This window comes from Aptenodytes patagonicus, chromosome 6 (genome assembly GCF_965638725.1).
Source record: "Aptenodytes patagonicus chromosome 6, bAptPat1.pri.cur, whole genome shotgun sequence".
Classification (NCBI taxonomy): domain Eukaryota; kingdom Metazoa; phylum Chordata; class Aves; order Sphenisciformes; family Spheniscidae; genus Aptenodytes; species Aptenodytes patagonicus.
In genome coordinates this window covers 65221854-65244023 of record NC_134954.1, presented here as the reverse complement: position 1 = coordinate 65244023, position 22170 = coordinate 65221854, and the positions used below count along the sequence as shown (strand labels likewise).

The 22170-nt window shown below is 44.4% G+C and overlaps 1 protein-coding gene across 1 annotated transcript; it reads right to left on the bottom strand.

The window, feature by feature from the left end:
* Nucleotides 1-1637: 1637 nt before the first annotated feature.
* On the bottom strand, nucleotides 1638-15613 carry LOC143162500 (glycerol-3-phosphate dehydrogenase 1-like protein). Its single transcript, XM_076343017.1, has 8 exons — nucleotides 15520-15613; nucleotides 10413-10590; nucleotides 8355-8495; nucleotides 6979-7117; nucleotides 5149-5261; nucleotides 3366-3599; nucleotides 3109-3215; nucleotides 1638-1802 (listed from the first exon to the last, which is right to left on the bottom strand). The coding sequence occupies exons 1-8, from the start codon at nucleotides 15558-15560 to the stop codon at nucleotides 1706-1708; spliced, it is 1050 nt and encodes a 349-aa protein (XP_076199132.1). The 5' UTR covers nucleotides 15561-15613; the 3' UTR covers nucleotides 1638-1705.
* Between the last annotated feature and the right edge of the window lie 6557 nt (nucleotides 15614-22170).

The following is a 22170-nucleotide window of genomic DNA, read 5'->3' as shown; positions in this document are numbered from 1 at the left end:
TGTTCAGCAGGGATCGGGGATGCTGCAGCCACTGTTCCTGGTACCCGAGCCAGCTTTGCTAGCTGCGAGGCTGAGATTTTTGCAATACATTTATAATTACAATACATTTATATAAATTACTCTGATAAATGTGAAAGGCATAACAACATTCCTCTAAAATGCAGAGTGGAGATGATTTTATAATCTAGCTTCCCCCCCGCCCCAAGCAATATGTCAGCGAATACATAGGGAGATTAAAAAAATCACTTGCCTTCCTCTCTGCTATTTTGGAAAATCGGATAAAGCAAAGCAAAAGTAGGTTACTCTTCCTTTTTGTTTGCCTTGTCTCTAAGTAGGAATCTTTCAAAAGGGTATTAAAGCTTATAAAATGTGCCACTGTTCATTTCATAGATGGCTTTAACTCCGAAAAACATCAGGTATGTAAAGTTACCCAAGTACAGCTGTAAGGTTTAAAAACTTATGTTTCTAAAATTTAACGCCATTGGTAGCAAAATAAAAAACTGGTGTATGAGCCAGTGTGTGTTTAAAATTCAGAAGTAGATGGAGCTCTCTCTCTCTTCAGGAGCGTAAGATGCGTTGCTTAAGCTACAGCAGGATCAGGGCATTAGGCTGCAGTCTGGAAAGATGCGGGGAGCTGCACTGGTGTCTCTCCAGCGGAGTTTCCCGGTGGAGTTAAAATGCAGCCCGGTTTCAAATGCAATTTTACAGGATTTCTGTGCGTCCTTAGCGGTCATTTTCACGCACGTATGAAAAGTTAAGTATCACAGAGGGTTTTTCACTGTTACTTGTTACGTCCTCAAAATAACAGCATTGCACACGCTGCAAGCTGTCGTGCATACGTCCTCCGTGTCAACCTCCAGTTCTCCTCTCTCAGCTAGTGCCAATTAACAACTAGAACTTGCTGAGAAATCCTGACGCTAACATAAATGTATTTGGTTATTCCAATTTTTTTTTCTGTATTTCAACGAAATACAGTAAGTTTAACGAACGTCAGACTACTACTGACAATTCCTAGTGTCCTGAATTTGAAACAAACACCACCCCCCCCAACCCCTCTTTCCTCCTTCCCCCCCACCCCTTAAACGGTTTTATTTATACATCTGCTGAACATTCAGGTATGTCTGAGGACAGTAACAATACCTATTTTTCCAAAGAGGCTTACACTGGGAAACAAAATCAAGGAAGGACTAAATGTCACAAAATACAAAATGTTATTTGTGTTTGAGGGGAATTATGGAAACCCAACATCTGCCTACGTGATTGCATCTTATTGCTGTCAGACCTTTTTTTTTTCACTGTAATTTTTCTGTTTGGATGAGTTCTTCAATTTTTCTGCATCTTGTGCTGTTCTGTAAGTAATATTAGTAGGCAAAATGTTGAGGTTCACGTGAACTAGATTGAGCTCTTCTTCTGGAAATTTCAAGGGGAACTGTTTTCAATCAACAAGAAAGTAATCCTAGGGAAATGCCCACATTACTAGCTGAAATCAAATAGTGTTAAATTTTACATTCGTTTCCTGTTCCTTGGGTATAATGTTGAAATTAAAGGCAGGTTTTTTTACCCCCAGAAGGAGGATACTGAAATACATTCTTTGTTGCTTTTACAGCAGGCGTTGTCACACAACCTGTTTCTCTACTTTATTTGCCGTGGAGTGGACAGAAGTCCTCAGAAGATGAGAACGTGACCAGGTGAGGAGAGCGGATCTCTAAATGTGCTCTGGGTGGTTCTGCAGGCACGCGATGAAATCCTGGATCGATTGACCCTCGTAGCAGATCTTGTAGATGGTTGTAAATAATGGAAACCTAAAAGAAGCGCGTAGCAATGAAAATAGTTTTTAAAGTTTATATAAGCATTTCCATTCCATTTATAATGGGGGGGGAAAAAATATTTTTTGTTACATTAAAAGGAAAGTGGAAAATTTTTCTCTCAACAATATAATTTTAACTTGGAGGTGCCTTTACTGGAAGACTTTATAGGGCAATTAAGAGGAGCTAGGGGCAATTCTTGAGGGTGACAGCAGAGAGAAGAGCTGTTTTGGAGACAAAATTCCTATCCAGCATTTTTTATTTACAAAAAAATCATGAATTGCATATCCTCTTTTTTCTCCTGTGTGCAAAATGCATATATTATTTGCATTCATTACTGATATCAAAAAGACTAAAAAGAATGAAAATGTCTAATGATTTTCTTTTCCTGGCTCAAAGGGTTCTTTCCCTTTTGCAAGCTGTCTTAGTCATTATGTGGTAAAAAATGAGTCCACTGAATGACTTGGAGCTGAGTGTGTAACTAAGTGCAATTATAGCGTACTTATTAGATCAAGTTTTGATTTAAAGTTCACGTCGTGTCAAAATGAGCTTTTCTTCTCTCTCTCATTTTTGAAAGATAGTGCCACTCGAATCTTCTGTACTGTTATAATTCTAATAGGGGTTTTTTTAAAGTATTCATTTAGCAGTGTTTGACCTCTCAGTACTGCTAATGTACGAGGGGGAATGGGATGGAAGGAAGTTTAGCTTTTCTATTGTGTAAGCGGAGACAAAGGTTTCAAATTATAAATAGTCTTACATCATCCCAAACAATTAGAAGCACTTTTTATCTCAGCATTATTTGTGGCACTAAAGCATTGATATCAGCACGTTACCTATTCAATGACTATAAAATTTTTTTATTAGGAGTCTGCTCCTGAATTTTATACTGAGATAACCTAGTTAACCTTTGCACCGAGAGCAGTATTGCTGCAAGCTGTAACGGTGATACACTGAGAACAAGAAACCCTTTGACCCATAGATCGTGTTTGCAAGCTGACTCTGTGTATGGCCTTCAATCTTCTTTAGCGGGACGGGGATGTCTGGGTAGCTCCTTTGGATTATTATTTCTTTTGTTTCCTATATGTCTGTGGCTTTTTTCTTCTAACGCTGTCCAGCCTTCATCCCGTTGTACTGACCACGGCAATGAGGACTCAGGCTAAGCTGAGCTCTAACGGTGGCCCAAGATGTAGAAAGCAGTTGTTGCAGAAATGAACAAGATCATTAAACACAAGACCGTTAAGGAGGTTACGAATCATTCATAATTTGTGTTGATTCAGTTGTTTTTTTAAATCAAAGCACTTACTTATCGAGCATATTTTTCTGTTTCAGGATCTTGTAGACTTCAGCTGAGGTCTGAGGACCTTGCAGCTTTTGTCCGTTCAGCATCTCATTTTCCAGTTCCTCAATGGACTAGAAGAGAGGAGACTGATTACTTGGATCAGAGGGGATACTGCCGCGATACCAGCAGTTATCAAGAAGGTAAACAGCTAATGATGCCTTTGTAAAACACAGAAGGATTTCTTCATGCGTTAGTGTAAAATATTTCAAAATCCTCCTTACTTTTCCTGTGCGAGCAAAGGCTTCTGCTACTTTCCTGTTGCGTCCCCCGTAGCAGGTAGTGATTAGATCGGCGACCCCGCAGCTTTCCAGAAAAGTGGCTATCGATACTGGTCCCCTGCAGAACATCTTGGCAAAGGCCACCATTTCCATAAGGCCCAAGCGTATAACTGCTGCCTTTGTATTATCACCAAAATCCAGTCCGTCGCAGAACCCAGCTCCCACTGCTACGATGTTCTAAAAACAGTTTAGTGCGAAATACAGAGGAGGAAAGGAAACGGTCAGGCAAGACGTGCGGTTTATCAGCATGCACTGAGCTTGAAGAAAACCCTGCAAATCTGTCTGCACCCCGTTCACCCGAAGAAGGTTCCATTTCCAATGGCCATGAGTTTATGTTATGAAGAAGGTGGACAGCTAACTACTGTCGAACAACAGTGGCTGGGCTTCTAGAAGATTATTATAAAGTATCCTCTGTTATTCCAGTGGGCAAAAATCAAAGCAGCTTGTTCAATATAGTAATATTGCAATCACGTAGCGTGTATGCAATTAATGTTTTGTTTTTCTGCTAGTTCCAAGTTGGAACTCACTGACCTTTCTGTTTAAACTATTTAAAATATCCAACATGGAGTCACGCCTTCCCAGGTTTTCTCTGTGGGTCTCTAATTTAAACAGGCATGGGTTCTACGTACAGGTGCTACAGTAGATCAAACTTTGGTTTTGCCTGCAGAAACAGTCAGTAGAATTGCCCTTCTCTACAGCTCTAAACAAATCTCTCAGGATCCTAAACGTCTTCACAACTCCTCACCATTGTCCTGCACACCTCTCTTCCCATCTCCTAATTCCCAGCCCCTAGATAAGTGTAGCTCACTGGACGCGAGTAATATGTCACCTAGTACTGCCGTCGAAGTGTTTGCTCCAGACATGCACAGGCCCCAGTGCAGATTTTTTCCTTTTTTTTAGCAAAGGCAATGCCAAAGCAATGATTTCAAGAGCAGCAAAGATTTCCCACAAAACAGAAGCAACCTCTCTCCCCTCTGCGCCTGCCCCCAGTTCCAGTCTGTGGCCGAAAGCAAAATCTGGGAGTACTTGGTTTTGTACGTAATGAAACTTTTCATTCTGTATGTAAGGTTAAACAGGACCAATTCTTTCCTAGCCAGTAATCCCCCCTCCTCCAAGGAAAGGTGAATTATTGAAGTACAAATGATTGAATGTACAAAAAAGTACAAAGGATCACCGGCTGGAGTCGCTTTCAGCACATTTAAAAGCAAACACCAAATCTCACTCAAGTGCCCCCTCACTGGAAACTTGGTGATTTTGTTATTTGTTCTGATCCAGCCTGGGATCTTGACGTGGGTATCGCTGAATGCCGCACAGACGTGCTGTCAACACAGAGCATCACTTCTGACGCAAACTTCCTAGTGGGTTACTGCTTGAACCGTGGAAATAAGTTATTAGTGGGAGCTTCTATATGTAGTAAGAGTTCTTTGTTCCATGTGCTTACATGCAGACAAGAAAATACAGCGGACTAAAGTCTGCCCTCAGAAGCAGAGGTGCCTCTGGTTAAATAAAGATAAAAATACAGCTATTGTGAAATGCTTTGCCAGCAGTTATATTTTTAAGTAAATTTTCCCTTTGTAACAGACTGGAAAATTGGCACGCAAACATCTTGTCTGTGCTCACTCATCATACGGTGGCAGGACTCACGTTAGACCCTGTGGCTTACAGAATACTCAGGTGAGGGTAGAATTTAGCCCTAATAAAAACATTTTGGTTTGAAATCACTCACTTTTAAGGCTCCACAAATCTCCACTGTATCCGAGTCAAGCACCACGGTAATCCTGAAATTGGGGGTCTGCATTAATTCTTTAAAGATCTCCCCTTGTCTTTTGTTTTGGCACCCTGTGGGAAGGAAGGATGAAAGTTAGAGCCTTTTTGCAACGTTTCAGAGTACACACAATTAACTGAAACCTGAAATAAGGTCCCAGGGACCACTTGAGGTTTTGTGGTCCCAGTAACTGGGTGTTGCTAAACAAGAGATTTGTGCTGCTGGAAGCCAGTGTTAAATGTATGCAAGTCCCAGGGCATTGACCAAGCATTGCTCAATAACGCTTTAAAGAGCTTAAAAGTAGATAGTGCCTAATGCAGCTTTCTGCTTGAGAAAGCTTGTATATCCACAAACCTTGCAAAAGATAATATTTACAAATCGCTTTGTACAGCACAACGGTATAATTGCTGCTTTGAAAATGTAAATCGGTATAATTGCTAAGTATTATTATGGGGTGCAAATAATTCCCAATTACAGGAAGATCCACAGATGATGAAGTTGAACGTTGGCACTGCTCGAACATTTATGTTACCGATTCTATGGAGGTTGTGTATCGTGTCATTACAGTGCTTGCCTAGGTATCGAGAGGAAGGGTAGCCAGCTGGGCAAAGACTTCTGAATGGAGTTTCACTTCATTTTTATATGAGGCAACTTGGTTTCCTTCAGGGAGAGCTCAGCAGTGAGGAGCTGTAGTGTTTTCCAGCTGTTGCTCCTGGAGGGGTTCTGGGCACTCAGTGTTTTTGAGTATTAAAGAGCCTGGGCAATAGCACTCTGGTAGCTGTGGGGTTTCTGCCCCATCTTACGAGAAACTTTGGGTTTGCTTCTCGTCCTTCTCAATAACTGATGTTGGGGGTTACCCAGTCTCTTTGAGGTGGCTCTTCCTGGGCTATCTGGCTTTCCACAAAGACAAAAGCGAGGGACAAAGCTCTTTGCACAGTCATCATCACAGCATGGCTTCAAACTGGGCCCGCAGAAGTTAAACTCCCCCCAAGAGAATGAATATTGCTCAGCTCTCCTAATCATGTCTAGTCCTGTTCGTGCCTAGTCGCTCTGCCAGCAACAAATGCCCAGCTGGTACAGTTTTCACCATTACTATAACCTTTGCAAGGCAAAGGAACAGTAGTGCAACAATAATTTTTTTTTTTTTTTTGTCTTCCCTAGCTATGGAAGGATGTAACTTTAATTTCTGCTGACTTTAAAAAATCAATGGCTTTTAAAAACTACTGGATGAACTTTCCAAGTCAGGTCAGACGCAGTTCTGGGAGGATCTGAGGCTACATCTTGGCAAGCAGTCTGAATGGGAGGGAGGAACAGAATGTTACTGGTTTTATTTTTTTGTTCTTTTGGGTTGTTTTTTTAAAAGAAAGAAATTTGAAGATGGTGAAATACACCTCAGGGAGCATGAGCACATACGAGCTTCTGATTGCACTTCTCTATCTAGAATGTATAGTGTATCAACCGCCGATGGGCTCAGTGTTGAGCTGTAGAGACATAAAAGGTGGCTTTTGCCAACTCCTACAGAAACAGGATTAATTTTTTTTAATGGATTCAATTAGCTGTCAGCACTGAAACCCACTGTCAGTTTGGATCTGATCCTGCCAGCACCAAACTCCCTGGAAATCACCCTGCCTCCCTGAATGAGCTCAGTGGGCACCGCACCCACCGCACCGCTTGGGAACCACACGGGACCCATCACATCCCCCTGCTACCTCCAGAGGTTATCCTGTTGCCCAGCCACGGGTGACGTTAAACCACAGCTAGCGGCTCTAATTTGCTCTTTGCGATAGTTACCAATGGTGGTTTCACAGAACTTCTCATCAGCCACTTCTTTGGCTATGTTGGCCCCCATAAGCACACTGATATCTATTTTCAGTTTCTCTCGAATGAGGTCAGATATGAGCTTCAGGCCGTCAGGACCCTCACCGATACCCTGGATAAAAGACGATAGTCAAAGCCAAGTTACTAGAATAGGAAAATGACAGCAGTAGAGCACCGGTAAAGCAGAAGGTGTTCCATTGCCTGCAGCTCTCCGGTTTTAATTGGAAGCATTCGGGTCTTACATTCACTAGCATTAGCCATTAATACAAATGCTCTGGGTTTGTACTTCGATAACTGCAAATTCAAGGCAAGTTCAGGGAGAAGGTAGCGACAGTCGAGGTAGCCCTGCAAGAGACCTCACATCCAGTGCTGCTGTCCTGAGGCATTCCTCGATGCTGTATTTTTCCTTTGTGTTAAACTCCTGTAGTACAGAACCAGACTTTCAAATTAAGCCTACAAGCAGTGGCTTTTTTGCAAGATCTAAGTATTAATCTGAGTGCTTCATTGGTATTAAGGAGTGTACTGAACTGTCTCAGGGTTTTTTTTTTTTAAGCTAAAGAAAGAAGTAAGTTTGCAGGAATTTCCTTCCTCTCCCACCCTCCCCTCCTCTGTGCACTGCTGCTTGTGAGATAATTTCTATAGGGAAAAAAAAAAAAGGGGGAAGAGCTGGTATTGCAGTCTGAAAACTTGAATGACATTTTCATTACAATTTTAAATTGGATATTTCCTGTAATGCAAGCAATAGAAGAAGCAGTAGACTACATTCCTATGCTTTGTCTCTGACTTTTAGTTTGAGGTTCTCTTAAAATATTAATTCCTTTTAAGATTACGATAATCTGGTACCTCTAACCTTAAAAAGAGATTCCTCAGTTCATGCCAGATTGAAATTGCTTCAGTTCTGCAAAATCAGTAGTGTTATTGTGCTCTTTTAATGCTGCCAAGAACAGCTTTAGCATGTACTTGGAAGAGGCACTTTGACCCAGTGCTCTTTCCAGTTAAGAGTTAATAGATGCTGTAGCCTGATGCGTATTTTTTCTGGCAGCAGCACCAGCTTACGTAGCCCTCTCTGCCCACTTTCACCTCCGTGCTGGTCCAAGTGGGAACCGATCCAGGCTAAAGATGGCTGGTGAAGACAGTTACTCTTAGCCCGGCTGGGTTGCCCCATCCTTTCCCCTCCACAGCCATGTGAGCAGCAGAAGGGCTGGCAGAGGCTGGCTAAGTTTTAACTCTTGCAGAAAGAAATGCTTGTGTTCATGCAGAGCACGCAGCTGAGGACTGGAGCTCCTACCCTTAAGTTGGAGATATTTATTTACTCCGTACAGATTGAGTCTGTGGAGATGACAACTTACCTTGATCAGTGAAATCCCGAATGTCCCGGGTTTTATCTGGCCTGCGATCTGCTCACAGATTCGTTCAATGAATTGATGTGGCAGAACAAACATTAAAATGTCTGCCCCATTTGTTGCTTCGACCACGTCCGGTACAGCCACCTGGGACAAGAGTGACAACTGAAATGAGCCCCAGGTAGGAATTCTCACACCTTGCAAGATACCAACGTGCCGAAGCCATTGCAGATGCCTTGCAAATGTCTTTAATTTTAGTTGGCACTGTTGCGTAGCTGCTAGCTCTTCAGGTGAGCAACTGCAGCTCTCTTCTGAAATATCCAAAGCAGCCTAACGATTTTATGTTTGGATTTTTTAAATTTATTTTATTTTTAACTTGCCTCCCATCCTAGCCCTCTGTGGATAACCTGGGGAAGATGATATACTTTCTAAACTTGCACCGTCCTGGGAAGCCCCTTTGCTGGTTCAGCTTCTTCAGGTGGTTCCTGAAGATACTGAGCAACCCCATATGGTTCTTCTGGAATGAGTGGTAGCACTGGGGAGCACAGGAGCAAACCGGGTGGTGAGACAGAGCCTCTTCTGGCAGTCTTTAGTTCCCATAGGTCACCAGCTGAGACTTACTCAGGAATAAACTATATCAAAAGGCAGAGACTATTATCATCTTTGGGGGGTATGCGCCTTTGTTTTAAATATATAGTAACTTGACCAATAGTTACAAAACCCTGTACAACACCCTTAATAACTAGCAAGCTGTATCTTCCTCCAAATGCTAGCATTACTCAGAACAACAGTTCAAGCCAGGCTACAGAGGCGACGGCAGGTCAATTTGAGCCTGCTATCACAAGCAGTTTACAATCAGAGCGAACATTGCCCTTGGACGCAGCCTTGGAGCACACCGCCTTAGAGCAAGTGGGATTCCCGGTGGGAGAAACAGAACTGTTGCCAGCAAGGCTGCTTCTCCAGGAATATGGCAAAGTGGGAGTGGGGCAGAGGCTAGCAGTGCTGTACAGTGTTCCTGTCTCTCCAAAACGTCGCAGAGCAATGCAAGGAAAAAAATAGTTTGTTTTTTTGTTTTTTTCCCCTCAGTCGGAGATGAAGATGTGAGGGTCCCTCCAGGCTTTACTGCAACCAGCTGATTTCTGCTGGTAAAGCCTCAGACTTTGCTAGAGACAGGATGGAGCTGATCTCAAGTGATGATGACAAGCCTGTTGATCTGCTAGAGGGTTGTAAAAATAAGTGAGAAGTCAATTCTAACCCAGGAGAACTGTGTGCCAAGTTCAAACCACAGGAGTGCAAATATGCAATCGCAGCACTAAATGGAGTACTAAATATAACCACTCTCCAAGGAAGGAGGCCCACCATGTGCAGCATCTTAACTTCCTTTTACAACTGCAAGTGTTCCAGAAACGCAGTGCTACTTTCTTTAATTCACAAAACAGTGGCATTTGGCAAAATCTTGAACAGCCAAAACCCCTCACCTTGCTTGCTTTGGTAGCAATAAATTATCTAAGCTGATTAATTTAAGTAGAGATGCATAATTTGGTATTTTAAATGTCCATGAAATTTATATTTTTGGTGGAATTTACAGCATTATTAATTATAGCAGTGTGTTGCTATCCTGAAATCACCCATGAGCCGATAGCTCATTCATCTTCTTGTAAGCCACAGCTGTTAGCTGTGCTGTTGATTTCTTTTTTAGAAGAAGGGAGAGCAGTAGCTTTCCCTTTTTTTCCAGAAGATGCTGTGGGTTTGAAATATCTCAGTTCTGTGTAGACAGATCTCTGCCTGTCATTTATAGAGTTGTGCTGATTTCTGCCGGAGAGGAGGAGGGTGCGTTACCAGCACCCGACACAGTTGGGTGTTTGAAGTTGCGTGTGACATATGAGACAAGCAGAAGTGACAGAAGTGAGTTATATTCCAGCGTACTTAAAATATTGGAGTGAGTTAGGTGGCAAACCAGAGTGAAGCAGTGAATTACTTCCTAATTTTAATTTTGCCAGATGTTGCCTCCCTTATAAAAAATAACAATATTTCAGTGATTTTTTTTTTTTTTTTTCAACTTACCACATTTTTGGGTATCTTGTATCCAGGCAGATATTTAATATTTTCATGTTCCTGGTTGATTATTTCTGAGAGTTTTCTTCCATCGATGATCTCTTCAAATACCCACATCTTGACGGTAGGATCAAATCTGTTGGAATTCTGGACATTTTTGCCAATGATTCTTGCTATGGCTGATCCCCTTTAAAAAGAAAAAAATTGAAATAACTAATAGGAAACAAATAGTAGTTTTATTGTGGATTGGAAACACAAATTACTTTAAACATAATAACTCATAAAAGGCCTGTGCTATAAAGATGTTCAGGTGCTTGCTACGTTTATCAGGAAGCTTTATCCACTACCCTCCATCAAAACCCCCTCAAGTTTAAACACACAGAAAGTAGAACCAGAGGAAACGTAACTGTAATAAGGGATCTGAAGTCATAACAAGGACTACAGAGTGAAGTACCATCAACAGCACTGAAAATAGAGTATCTGGGATTAAAATCTCTCTTGCTCCTTGGATAATTCTTTTTTTCTGAAGACCAACAAATGTAAAATAATCCAGGTAGCAAAGCACTGCTGATCAATCTTGCTGTTGCAGTCTTTGTGCATCTCATCTAAAATAGATGTATCCCGCTTTCCTACCAATAACCAAACAGTTGCAATAAGGATTTTATGTAAGAGCTAAATCCTCAGAAACTGTTCTTTTCTTAAAAAAAAAAAAATCTTCAACCTGATGGTTTCTCTTTATTTATTGTTCTAATTATCACTGTAACAGGATCTGTAATAGTTGCAGCCCAAGGATATTTTAACTATCCGGTATCTTCTTCAGTCATGCTGAGCATTTTTTAATTTCAGTTTAGACAATAATTTTATTTCCCTATCCATCACTGCAGCCTTGCAAACCTTCACTTATTTTTCTTGGCAAGAGGGAATTAAAAACCCTGCAGAAAATATTGGAAGTATAGCTTAATGCCCTTTCAATTATATGGGGAGGAGGGGTGAATATTTTTACTCCTCTCTTCCCTCCTTCCATTTTAATGCTACTTCAATCTTTCAAGTACTGGCTATTTTACTAACACAACTGAAAGAGGAGCTCCAGACAACGCTCTTGTCCTCTGACCCACTTGTAACGCACCCGCAATGAGGAGCGTGAACAGGATTTAGCTGCGGTATGTTTTCTGGAACTGATAAAGGTCTCAAGTATATCCAAGACGAAGTCCAGGTAGGTCTGTGCTGTCAATGGTTCAAAGGGAAACCACGTCGTAACTGGCTCACCTTGGCTCAACCATATTTTTGATGTAACAGGTTTGCACAAGGCTGAATTGCTCAATAAGTCATAAAAGAATAAGGGCTTCGTCTTAATCTTTAGCGATAAAGAAGTCCTACTGAGATCAGGTTTCACTTTGCTCAGTGTTGACTACATGCTATATCCTGAGCTGCCGTAATGCTTTTTTGGGTTTTTTGTTTTGGTTTGGGTTTTTTGGGTTGGTTTTTTTGGGTTTGGGGGTGTGTGTGTTCTTTTTTTTTTAAAGGGATGATTGGTTTTGGTCCTTTAAAATATTTAGGGAAATGTTTTAGGGGTGAACATTTACCATAAGAGTTCTGCTTTTTTGAAAGAAAGGCATGCAGTCATATTGTACATTCATATTATTTATGACATTACTTATATTCTGGTTCTCTTGCCCTGCTATCAACAGAGAGCACGATCAAGGCTTGAGCTGAGGATGAATTGTGGCTCTGCACAAGAAGTGTGTATTAGTAAGAAAAGGTTTTTTTACGGACAAACTTGAGATCTAAATTCATTGTCCAGGTTGTGCTGGAGACTCCAGCTGGAGACCTCAAGCCTATCCATAAAAATAACTTTTCTAGTTATGTACCAAGTTCATACGATTTTCTGTTGAAAGAAGCAGACTCCAGCTCTGACCTCTGAAATCCTGAATGGGACTCGCAACTCTCAGTAGATAAATCTGATCTTCTAGCAGAGCTGTCATTACCACCGCGCTTGGATGTTGCCACCCAAGGATTTTCCTATTGACAAGATATTGGTGATGGTATCTCGGGCATAAAGGTAGCTCCACAAATGACAGTATTTTCGTTTGGTTTCTCTTTAGATGAATGAGGATTTGGGGCAGAAAGGGTTTAACGTTTAAAAGGCATTGAGTAGTCGTCAGGGAAAATACCTCGCCACAAACCCATCAAACAGTTCAAAACCTGATGCTCTGTTTTACTTAGTCCATTTTAAATTCAGCCTTGGGATCAGCCTTGGGAAGCAGAATTGCTTTGTCTGTGAAGGCAGTGGTCGGTAGACTACACAGGCTTGGCAGAAGAGGGCTGCTTATGCAAACAAAACCAAGAACGCTCACATATAAAGACTTTGCCATGGTTTTATTTTCTCCAAAACTCAATTTAGTGAAGGTTAATAGAAGGCAGAGAACTCCACTTAGATACTTTTTAAAAGTAAGTGAAAACTGCCAATCAGTCTTTTTTCCCCCCAATTATGTTAATTCATGTTGGAAGTGATTTACATATTGCTAAGAAAAAGAAAGCTTTGATCTGGAGATTCCCTATCAGTATAACGAGAAAGCTTTGATGTAGAATAACTCAAATAAGACCCATTATTTACATATGCCAATATGAAAGTGTTTGTGGCATGCAACAGATCAGGTGAAACACAGAGCTTAACGGACCCCATGAAGCAGCTAGTCCCTTCCCTGTACAAAGGGCAGCCAAACATACTTATGCCGTTCCTAATAGTTTTTCCAAGGAGGTCTTAAAGACCTCTATGGTTGCAGGTCTCTTCCCCAACCAGCCCATCCCAGGACTTTGCTATCCTTAGCATTAGAAAGATCATCCTCATGTTTAACCTAAGTCTTTCTTACTGCAGTTTAAGCCCATTTCTATTCTAGAAGAGCAGAATATTGTTTTTCTCCTTTAGATGCTTGAAGATGATCATGTCTTCCCCTAGGCTCTTTCTTGGCCAACCACCCCAATTTTTTTTTTTAAGTTATAGTATCGCTCAGGTTGGAAGGGACCATGAGAGGTCTCCAAAGTGGGAACAACACTGAGTTCTGATGGGTTGCTCAGGGCTTTGTTCAGGTGAGTCTTGAAAACTCTCCAAGGACCACCTGCTCTCTGGGCAACCTGTCCCAATGCTTTATTATTCTCCGAGGGTTTTTTTTTTCTCCTCTCTTTATATATTGAATCAGAACCTCCTCTGGTTCAATTTATGACCATTGGCTCTTGTTTTCCTTCCGTGCACCTCTGTAAAAAGCCCGGCCATCTGTCCATATTGAAGACAAGAGCCTAGTTCAAGCTGGATCTTCGCTGAGGACACTGCAGTCCAAACAAATCTAAGAAGACTGGGAGAGCTTTTGGATTCTGAAGGGCCAGGCAGTGAATTAAACCTCTATTTTTAAAAAACAGATAACTGAACCATGATTAACATAAACACAAACCCTCCTGCACTGGCTGGCCACTGCAAAATGCTGTGCAGCACTTGCTTCGCTTAACTACATCACTCATGAGTCTCCTGGCAGTGTTGACTTAGTAAGACCCTGTGACTTGCTGAACTTCTGCAGCTGACATGAGCTATTGCAACATGCGGTGTCACGTGTCAACCACGTTTCTGAGCTGCAGGAAAGTCTCAAGAGCAGTGATTTGTCACCCAAATATTCAGGAGGAACATAAAAAAATGTTTGCCAAAGATAAACATTATATTTCTATGTTGTGCTAAGACAACCTGTTCTGCCACAGGTTAAGGGGAGGGATGCAAGCACTGGAATGACATGGTGAAAGCGGCAGTCGGGGAAACGCTGGTGCAGAAATGACGGGGCAGGACTGCGTCCGTCAGGGCCAGAGAAAGCCAGATGCGTGACGGTGAGTTCCCGAAGAAGACTTAGCTGTGCAGTTACATGTGAAAGGCTGTATCTGAGAGGTGTCACGCACAAAGAACCTGTGATCCGGAACGAGCAATGCATGTGGGGGCTCAGAAAGCAGTGGACTGGTTTTGCAAGGCAGGAAGGCAAAGAGCCGTGCTTTAACTATGCTGTGTTCTCAGCAGCTCACAAGCCACCACTCCCTCACCTATTGATTTTCTTTGACATTTGCTTCTGCTCAGCTGTCAGATATTTTAAAAATCTTACGGAGCTTGCCATCCTTGTACAAAAACAATCCACAGAACTACCTGGAGGCTGGGTTTGCTAATCCCAAGCGCATGCACACACACGTTGGTCTGTTTGTTTGTGCTCAGCTTACATAAACAGTAAGAAAAGTAAGATGTGAAGTCCAGTGAGATAGGGTTTACTTACTTCAGTGAGGTCTGTCAGACCCAAGGAGCTCTGGAGAGCCATGCTCTTGTCCAGGCTAGAAAGGACTGAGCAGTAGCAAACATATTCTTAGAAATGGGGTTAAGGATAAATGGGGGACCTGAACGCAATGCTTGTACCTGTGTCCGCACCAAGATGCAAAACGACATGCTGAGGAGGATGGAAGTGAAATGTGCCAATAAGTCGCGGCTTTAAATGAAGCCTGTGCCGCGGTTCCTTTAAAGGAATGCAAACAGCATCACCGCTCTCCTCACTACTGAATGCTTAAATGTGAACTGCCTGGGCCCTGCCACGAGCACACACAGCTACAGAGGCACAGCTCTGGTCCTCTCTGGAATCTCGCTGTCCTCTCAGCAGGCTTTAAACGGTTCATACACCTCAGTGATGCAGGAGCCTCATGTCTTTCCAGCTCTCACTGGCTGGTGCATCTCTCAGGGACGACGGCCCCTGCCCGAGGAGTCCACAGCGCTGAGGCGGAACAAGATCGGGATCCGGGCCGCGGTTTCAGGACCATGGAGACCCTCCGCCGCCCGCCCTCCCCGCCCGGCTCCTCCCGGGCCCCCGCCGCTCCCCGTGCCGGACCTGTTGCGAAGCCCCCGGCAGCGGCGGGGGGGAGCCGGCCCGGGGCGCGGCCCGGCCCGGCGGTCCCGGTGTGCCGCCCCGCTGCGGGGGGAGGAAGAAAACAAGGAAGGAACGGGAAAAGGGGAGAAAAACGGAAAGAAATGGGAAAAAAGGGAGCAGTGGGGAAGGGAGGAGGGCAGGGGGGGCGGAGGGGTGCCCCTCCGCGCTGCGGCACTCACCAGTTCCCCGAGCCGACGATGCAGACGCGGAGCGGCGACATGCTGCGGGCTGCCCTCCCGCTCGGTGCTGCTGCCGGCGGCTCGGCGCGGTTCGGCTCGGCTCGGCCCGGCCCGGCCCGGCCCGGCCCGCCTGCCAGCACCGCCCCTCCCGACTCGGCCCCCGGCGCCTGCGGGAGGGACGGGCGTGAGCGGGCGGCGGCCCCGGGGGCAGTGCCGCCCCCGCCCCGGCTCCGCCTGCAGCCCCGGCGGCTTTTCTGCCTGGGTCGGTCCTTGCCCCAGGGGCTGCCCTACGAGCGTCGGCTGGGACCCGGGGGGACTCAGGGCCGTGGAGAGGGAACGGGGAAAATGGTGCCTTCTCCAAAATTCACGGGCATGAGGACCTGCGTGGGGAAAGTGGGGGAGCCCCGTACTTCTCGCGGCACGGGACCTTCCTGCCCATCGGCAGCTCCGAGGGTTTCTGCAGGGTGGGTAAGGTGGCGGAGTTTGGGAGGGATATAAGCTTGGCCCTTAGGGGCAGTGAGAAACACCTCGAGGTCCCACCTGTCCTGCCGGACAGATGCGTAATGCTTAAATTCTTCCGACAGATGAGGAGCACACCAGAGAAAGGTTATGAGTGCATTTGCAGAGCCAAATTCAGCTGATAAATCATCAGTGACGGACTATATCACGGTTCCTAATATGGGACATCAAATAAAAGTTATCTTAAAAGGAAGGACAAAACGGAGTGTCGTTCTGTTTCCCTACATGGTCTGATCATGCATGACGCCCTACAAATTACCACATTTCACCTCTCAGCCCTCGACTACACTCTGTGTCCTCTTCAAAGCAGCCTTCTCTCTCGTTTTTGAGCCAGAGAGCTGCATTTGCTACCTTCCCTGTGCTTGCACTCCTGCTTCCCCTAGTCCTGCCGTGCCCAGGCTCCCTTCCCTGCTGGGGGGCTGTAATCATAGCGGTGACCACATCTGCTGCCCTCGCACCAGGGCCTGGCTCAGTGGGTTTCTAGCTCCGTGTGACGAGGAGGCCTAACCCTGTGATTCCTAGAGGGAGACTGGCTGCCAGCGTTTTGGAAGCCCATGGGTGTTTCTGGAGGTACACATACGCTCAGCTCGCCTGCTGTCAGCTTCATCGGCTCAGCTATGTGGTGCATCCTGATGGAGGTGAGAGTGTTTGGGGACATTACAAACAAACTAGGGCAAAATCCTGCAAAATAGTATCTTGAGAAAATGATGGGGACAGGTTCCTGAAGCACGTGTGAAGCCTGATGGGGAGCTCTGCGAGAAGAGGCATTACCCACGTGCACAGTTTGAGTACAGCCAAAGCACAAGAGCCTTTCTCCGGTTCCAGGTGCATTTCCTCCAGTCTCCTGCTTGTTCACCATGATTTACTCTTTCCCTGGCTGTATAGCTCCTCTGTGCCTCTAGCGCTCTTATTCCTTTAACTTATTCCCCCTGTGAAGAAGATCTACTGTGGAGGTGAGGAGGAGCCATCATCCTTCTTGCACTGTTCAGCCCCCGAGACTTCTCTGCTTGTTGCAAGCTCTTCTGTCCTGGTGAGCCCCCAGGCCCCAAGGGGAGGACACACTCACTGAAGCACTGGCTTCTGCGACTAATGCATGCAACAGAAGATGTCCCTAGTCTATATAGTACGTAAGTATTGCAAACTGTAATGGTTTCATTTAAATTAATGTGGAAGCTTTTAATGACAAAGGGGAACTGTATCAGTTCGGTGGCCTCTGGACTGATGAATTTATGTGCCCTCCACATTCAGGTTGCACTGACCATTTGGTCGGTGCACAGAAGCTGGCAGGGGTGAGGCTGGCAGGGAATGAGCAGGCAGATGGATATGGCAGCACTTGTGAAGAGCAGAGGACGCAGCCTGGGACTGTGAGTACACGCATTAGCTTATACATCTGTGACACTACTTGGCCGTGGAAGTAGGTAACTTGTGCTGCTGATGAACTGTCCTCTGGATTTGTGCAGTCACTACTTCGTGGAGGTGGATAGGAGAGCGTTCACGCACAAAGGACTGTTCCAGGTGGTCTGCAGGCAGTTTTACACGGCAGGTTCGGATGCCAAGGCTGTCTCAGTAGCAGTGTTGTGTGGGGACACAGAATGGCCCTGAGAAATCGGTCCTTTGGCAGATTCCAGAGCCCCGGGGCCATACAGCACACACCGGCGGCTGCTGATGACTGTCGTTTTATCAGGCAAGGAGAAAGATCTGTTCTTTCCCACAAAGGCACAATGTTTGTTTTCCACATAGGCCCGCGAGCACTACCCCTCAGGTGTGAGTCATTAGCACATAACAGACATAAAAGCTCAGTCAGCTTAATAAGGAGGATAAAGGCAACCCTCTCAAGGCCACCCCCACCCAAGCTCACCTGTTCTTCCGCACCTAATGGGTCAAGCACGTGTCAGCAGCCGGAGATTACACAGCCGAACAGTTTTCCTCTGCCTAGCAGCTGCTGCAAACAGAAAAACCTCACTGTCAGTGCTGCAATGCCAGGGCAGCCGATGGGCATTTTTTCTAAGCCAGGTGTGGCTCTTTCTACGGTGGCAATGCAGTCTTTGAACACCCCGAAAACTGTGACTGAGAAATGCCAAACTCGGCAGGCAGAGGATGGGCAGGGAGGAGAGGTGGGGCCAGGTGCTCTGTAGAGAGGGACCTGAGGGCAAGGTAAAGGGCAGTACGCTCTGCCCTATGGTATAGATATAACCACTGCGTGCTTTGCTTCCTTGGCCACTGGTTGGTGATATTTGGGCACCCTATACTATTGGGTGCATAGGGTAAACCGGGTGAGTATGGGATAGGGCCAGTCCTCTGTTCTTCCCCGGGCGAGCCGGAGCTGGGTCTGGAAGGACACTCTCTGCCCAGTTCTTGCTGCCAGCTCACAGCCTTATCATGCTCCATCTTAAAACTGGTTAGTATTTTTGCCCCCTCTTCTCCTACTGAGAAGCAGTTTGAGACCGTGACTCCTCTCACAGTGAGAGCCCTTCTCATTTCATATCCAGTTTGTGCCCATAGCCAACTTATGGCTATCTGCTGTAGCACAAGTGCTGTCTATAAATGTGAATGATTCTTCTCTCCTGGTGCTTATTCTCCCCCGCTGCCCACCTTAAACCCCAATTGTATTACAGAGAGCAATCAGATCCCTTCATTTTGCCAAGCTCAGCAAGACATGCTCTCTTACCTCCTCTTTTCTCTTCCTCTGATTATCCGGATGGCACTTCTCTGTACCTGTTCCAGCATGAACTCAGACTTGCTGAACACCAATAACCTGAATGATGCCCTAAAATCTCAGCGGAATTTTACCTGATGCCTTGTATATATTTACTCATTGTTCCTGGAAATACGTGGCTTGCTACATGTAAGACTGCATTTACCTTTTTAAGAACTACATCAGGCATGTGGTTCTTCCTCCTCTGTTGTTCACAGTGGATTAATTTTAATTTACAGCAGAAATTTTATCAATCTCCCAGCGCACGCCCTCGCATTTTATGCTGTTACATTTCATCCCATGTCTGTTATTAGGGCATAACAATCATATAACTCTTCCTGTAGGATTTCCTCCCTATTGAAAATGTCTCCCAACTTTGTTGTTAGCAAATGTCATTACCCCACTCGTCATTTTTTGTGCCAAGCTAACTAATGAAATTATTCAGTAAGACCGATTCCTCCAGTCCTATAATTGTGCTATCAGCCCCATCAGCAGTTTTCACCCCCAATACTAGATTCCTTTTGCATTTTATAGTGTTTATGTTAATCCTCAACTTCTCAAGTGTACTAGGTAATACCAAATCAAATGCTTTACCAAAGTCCAGGTGGATAAGATTTGTTAGTTTTCCTTTGTCCGCAAATGCAATTATCTTATCAAAGAAAGATATTGGGTTAGTCTACATATAACATGCCCAGCTTGCACTTTAACCCATTTTCTGCTTCCCTCCATGTCTTTTGTTACTCATGGCTAACATTTGCTCTAAAAAGCCTATAGATTTTGTGCTAAAAAGCCTATAGATTTCAGTGATGGAGAGTATTTAGTCTTCAGAAGTGAAGGGTAAAGAGCTCTTGAGTTTTGTGGCTGTGTTGCATGCGGTAATTTCCATATCCATGCCCTTTAGCCCATTAAGTGTGCTGCCTCTGCTCTCTGGGTTTACATTTTCTTCCTTATGGAAACTGAAGCAACATATTCTTTTAGCTTTTAGGTAACTACCCTGCTGTTATTGTTGGTGATCCTTTCCTTTTTCTTTGCAATCATGCAGCTAAAAACCTTTTGTTCTTGTTTTTCTTCCCAGTGCAGGTCTGATTTGTTTTGATTTTGAGCTGTACATTTAATTTTGGATGTTTGAAGGATAGTTTTCTCTGCATACCACTCCCTTCTTCTTTTTTCACCAGGCTTTCTGCATGTTCCTAAGATGTCCTGCACTGTCTGCATCACAGTTCACATCCTGTGCGGGCATATGGAGCTACAGGTAATATTCTGCCTTATTTTGACCGATCTCTTTGGAAAGAAGTAAGATTCAGGGAGCCTCTTCTGTCTTGTGACTACTTGGAAGCAAAGCAGAATATGAATTTTGCACTCCCTGGGGTAGTGACCAGACAACATCGCTCCTCGGCTTCTCTAGGAATGCAGGCTTCAGAGTTTAGGGAAAGAGAAGCTGAAAATCGAGCTTTTTTTGCTGAACCTTGTGGGTTGATGTCAGCAGGACTCAACAGCGAACACTGAGTTTTCTCACCCATGGAGCTGTGGGTAGAGTTAAAGCTGGGGTAGGTCTGGAGTTTAGAATAAGGGTTTCCAAGCCTGGGTGTGCGAGAGGATCCCGTCTGCTGTGAGTGTCCACAGAAACTTTCCCCTGGCCAAGGTCTGCAGACCATTAAAAACCTACCACTTCAACCCTCCCCAAACTGCAAACACCACACCTGACCCTCACCTTACGCTAGACAGCCTGGTGGATGGCATTAGCATCAAAATTACTCATATATCACAGGTCTCTTTGTTTTCCACTGGAAAATTTTTGCACATAAGCTTTCCCTGAATTATGTTCTAAATGGAAGATTTGCAGGGTTTTAAATGTGTGTGTGTGTATAAACACTAAATTATTGTATGCTTAATTACTTTTAATTATAGGTAGCAAATAATAACCATTTATACTGAAGTAGCATGTCATATCTCAAAGCAGCTCTTCCAGGATGTTAGGTACAAATAAATAATGTCAGTTTATGTCTCTAAGAGCTGACAGTCCAAATTACTTACAGCTTTACAGCTTCCCCATGGACTTCTTGCAGTCTGGTTTTACTGACTCACGGGATCTAGAAAACAAAGCAACAGTGAAGTTTTTACGCCACTCATTTTATTTAGTTGAGTTCTCTGCTGCAGGTTCTGATCAGATTATACAGGAAGAACTTTCTTTTCACACTTAAATTAGTTCTCCAAAAAGGTACTTAGCAGAAAATGAGACTGGATTTTAGCCCTACAGAAATCTATGTAATTCCAAGTAATTTTAGGAATTCAAGCAGAACAGACTAAGAGGTCAATTGTAAACCATCTGTACTCTTTAGGGCTTTCTGTAATCCAACGGAGAAGGTTTTCAGGAGAAGCAACAGGACTATAGCAGAGCTGAAAAATGCATTTGCCGGAAGAAAAACAATACTGGTAACTTAGAGTTAATTTTCTATAAAACAGATGTCAAACTCCAGGCAATAGACCTACGAAGGCTTTCCACAATCCAAATATACCTGCTCTGTAGGCAGTGCAGGCTGCAGTGAGATGGAAGGATGTAATTTGGAAATTATGAAGTGGATGCTGAATTGGTTAGAGTGTGCAGATACAAGTAGGAGACCTGGTAACAATAAGAGCTCAGTATCAGTATCCCACAAGCAGAGCTTATATAGAAAAATAGTTGTCAAATTGTGAAGGACAGGTTTGCCTACAAAAATTACCAAGTGCTTTGGCTTGATTTCCAAACTGATCTTGTTATCATGATACACCTGGAAATGGCATTTGACTGAGATAACAAGCAGCTAAACATGATAATGGGGATCTACAGCAGATGGAGAGATACTCACGTTGCCATAGAAACCTTGCAGAAAAAGTGTGTAGGAGTAAAGCATGGCACAAAAAAGCTTCTAGGAGAAGGGGCTAGTGACTGAACAACTGAATTCACTCAGCAGCTGTTAAGGTTAGTTGAGACATTAATAAAAACACATTAGCTTTCCAGGGAATTGAGTCATGGAGGAAAGGAGTCTTAATGGTGAGCTGCAGAACAGTTGAAGGCAGCAATGCTATGTGTGCCATAGGGTGGGGCAGAAAAAGTCTTTAGAGAAAGGCTGGAGGTGGCCATGAGACAGATGAAAAAGCTGGGAAGCCCCTCAACCACAACCACAGTGCATGCTCCCCTTGCGTCTGCTGAGCACACACCGGACCCAGGCTGGTGGTAAGGGGATGTGCTCTCCTTGGCCTTCTTTTCTCTCCCTGCATCAAGTCCATACGTGCTCGGGAGGTGACCCAGCCCTGCTCATTCCATACCCGCTCACTTCCCCATGTGGAGAACTTGTTGGGTGGTCCCACAGCGCTGCAGGACTGACTCCTCAGGGATGGACTCACATGTGGCTACATTTATTGAAGAGGGAGTCAGGCCCTAAGCAGATGAATGTGTG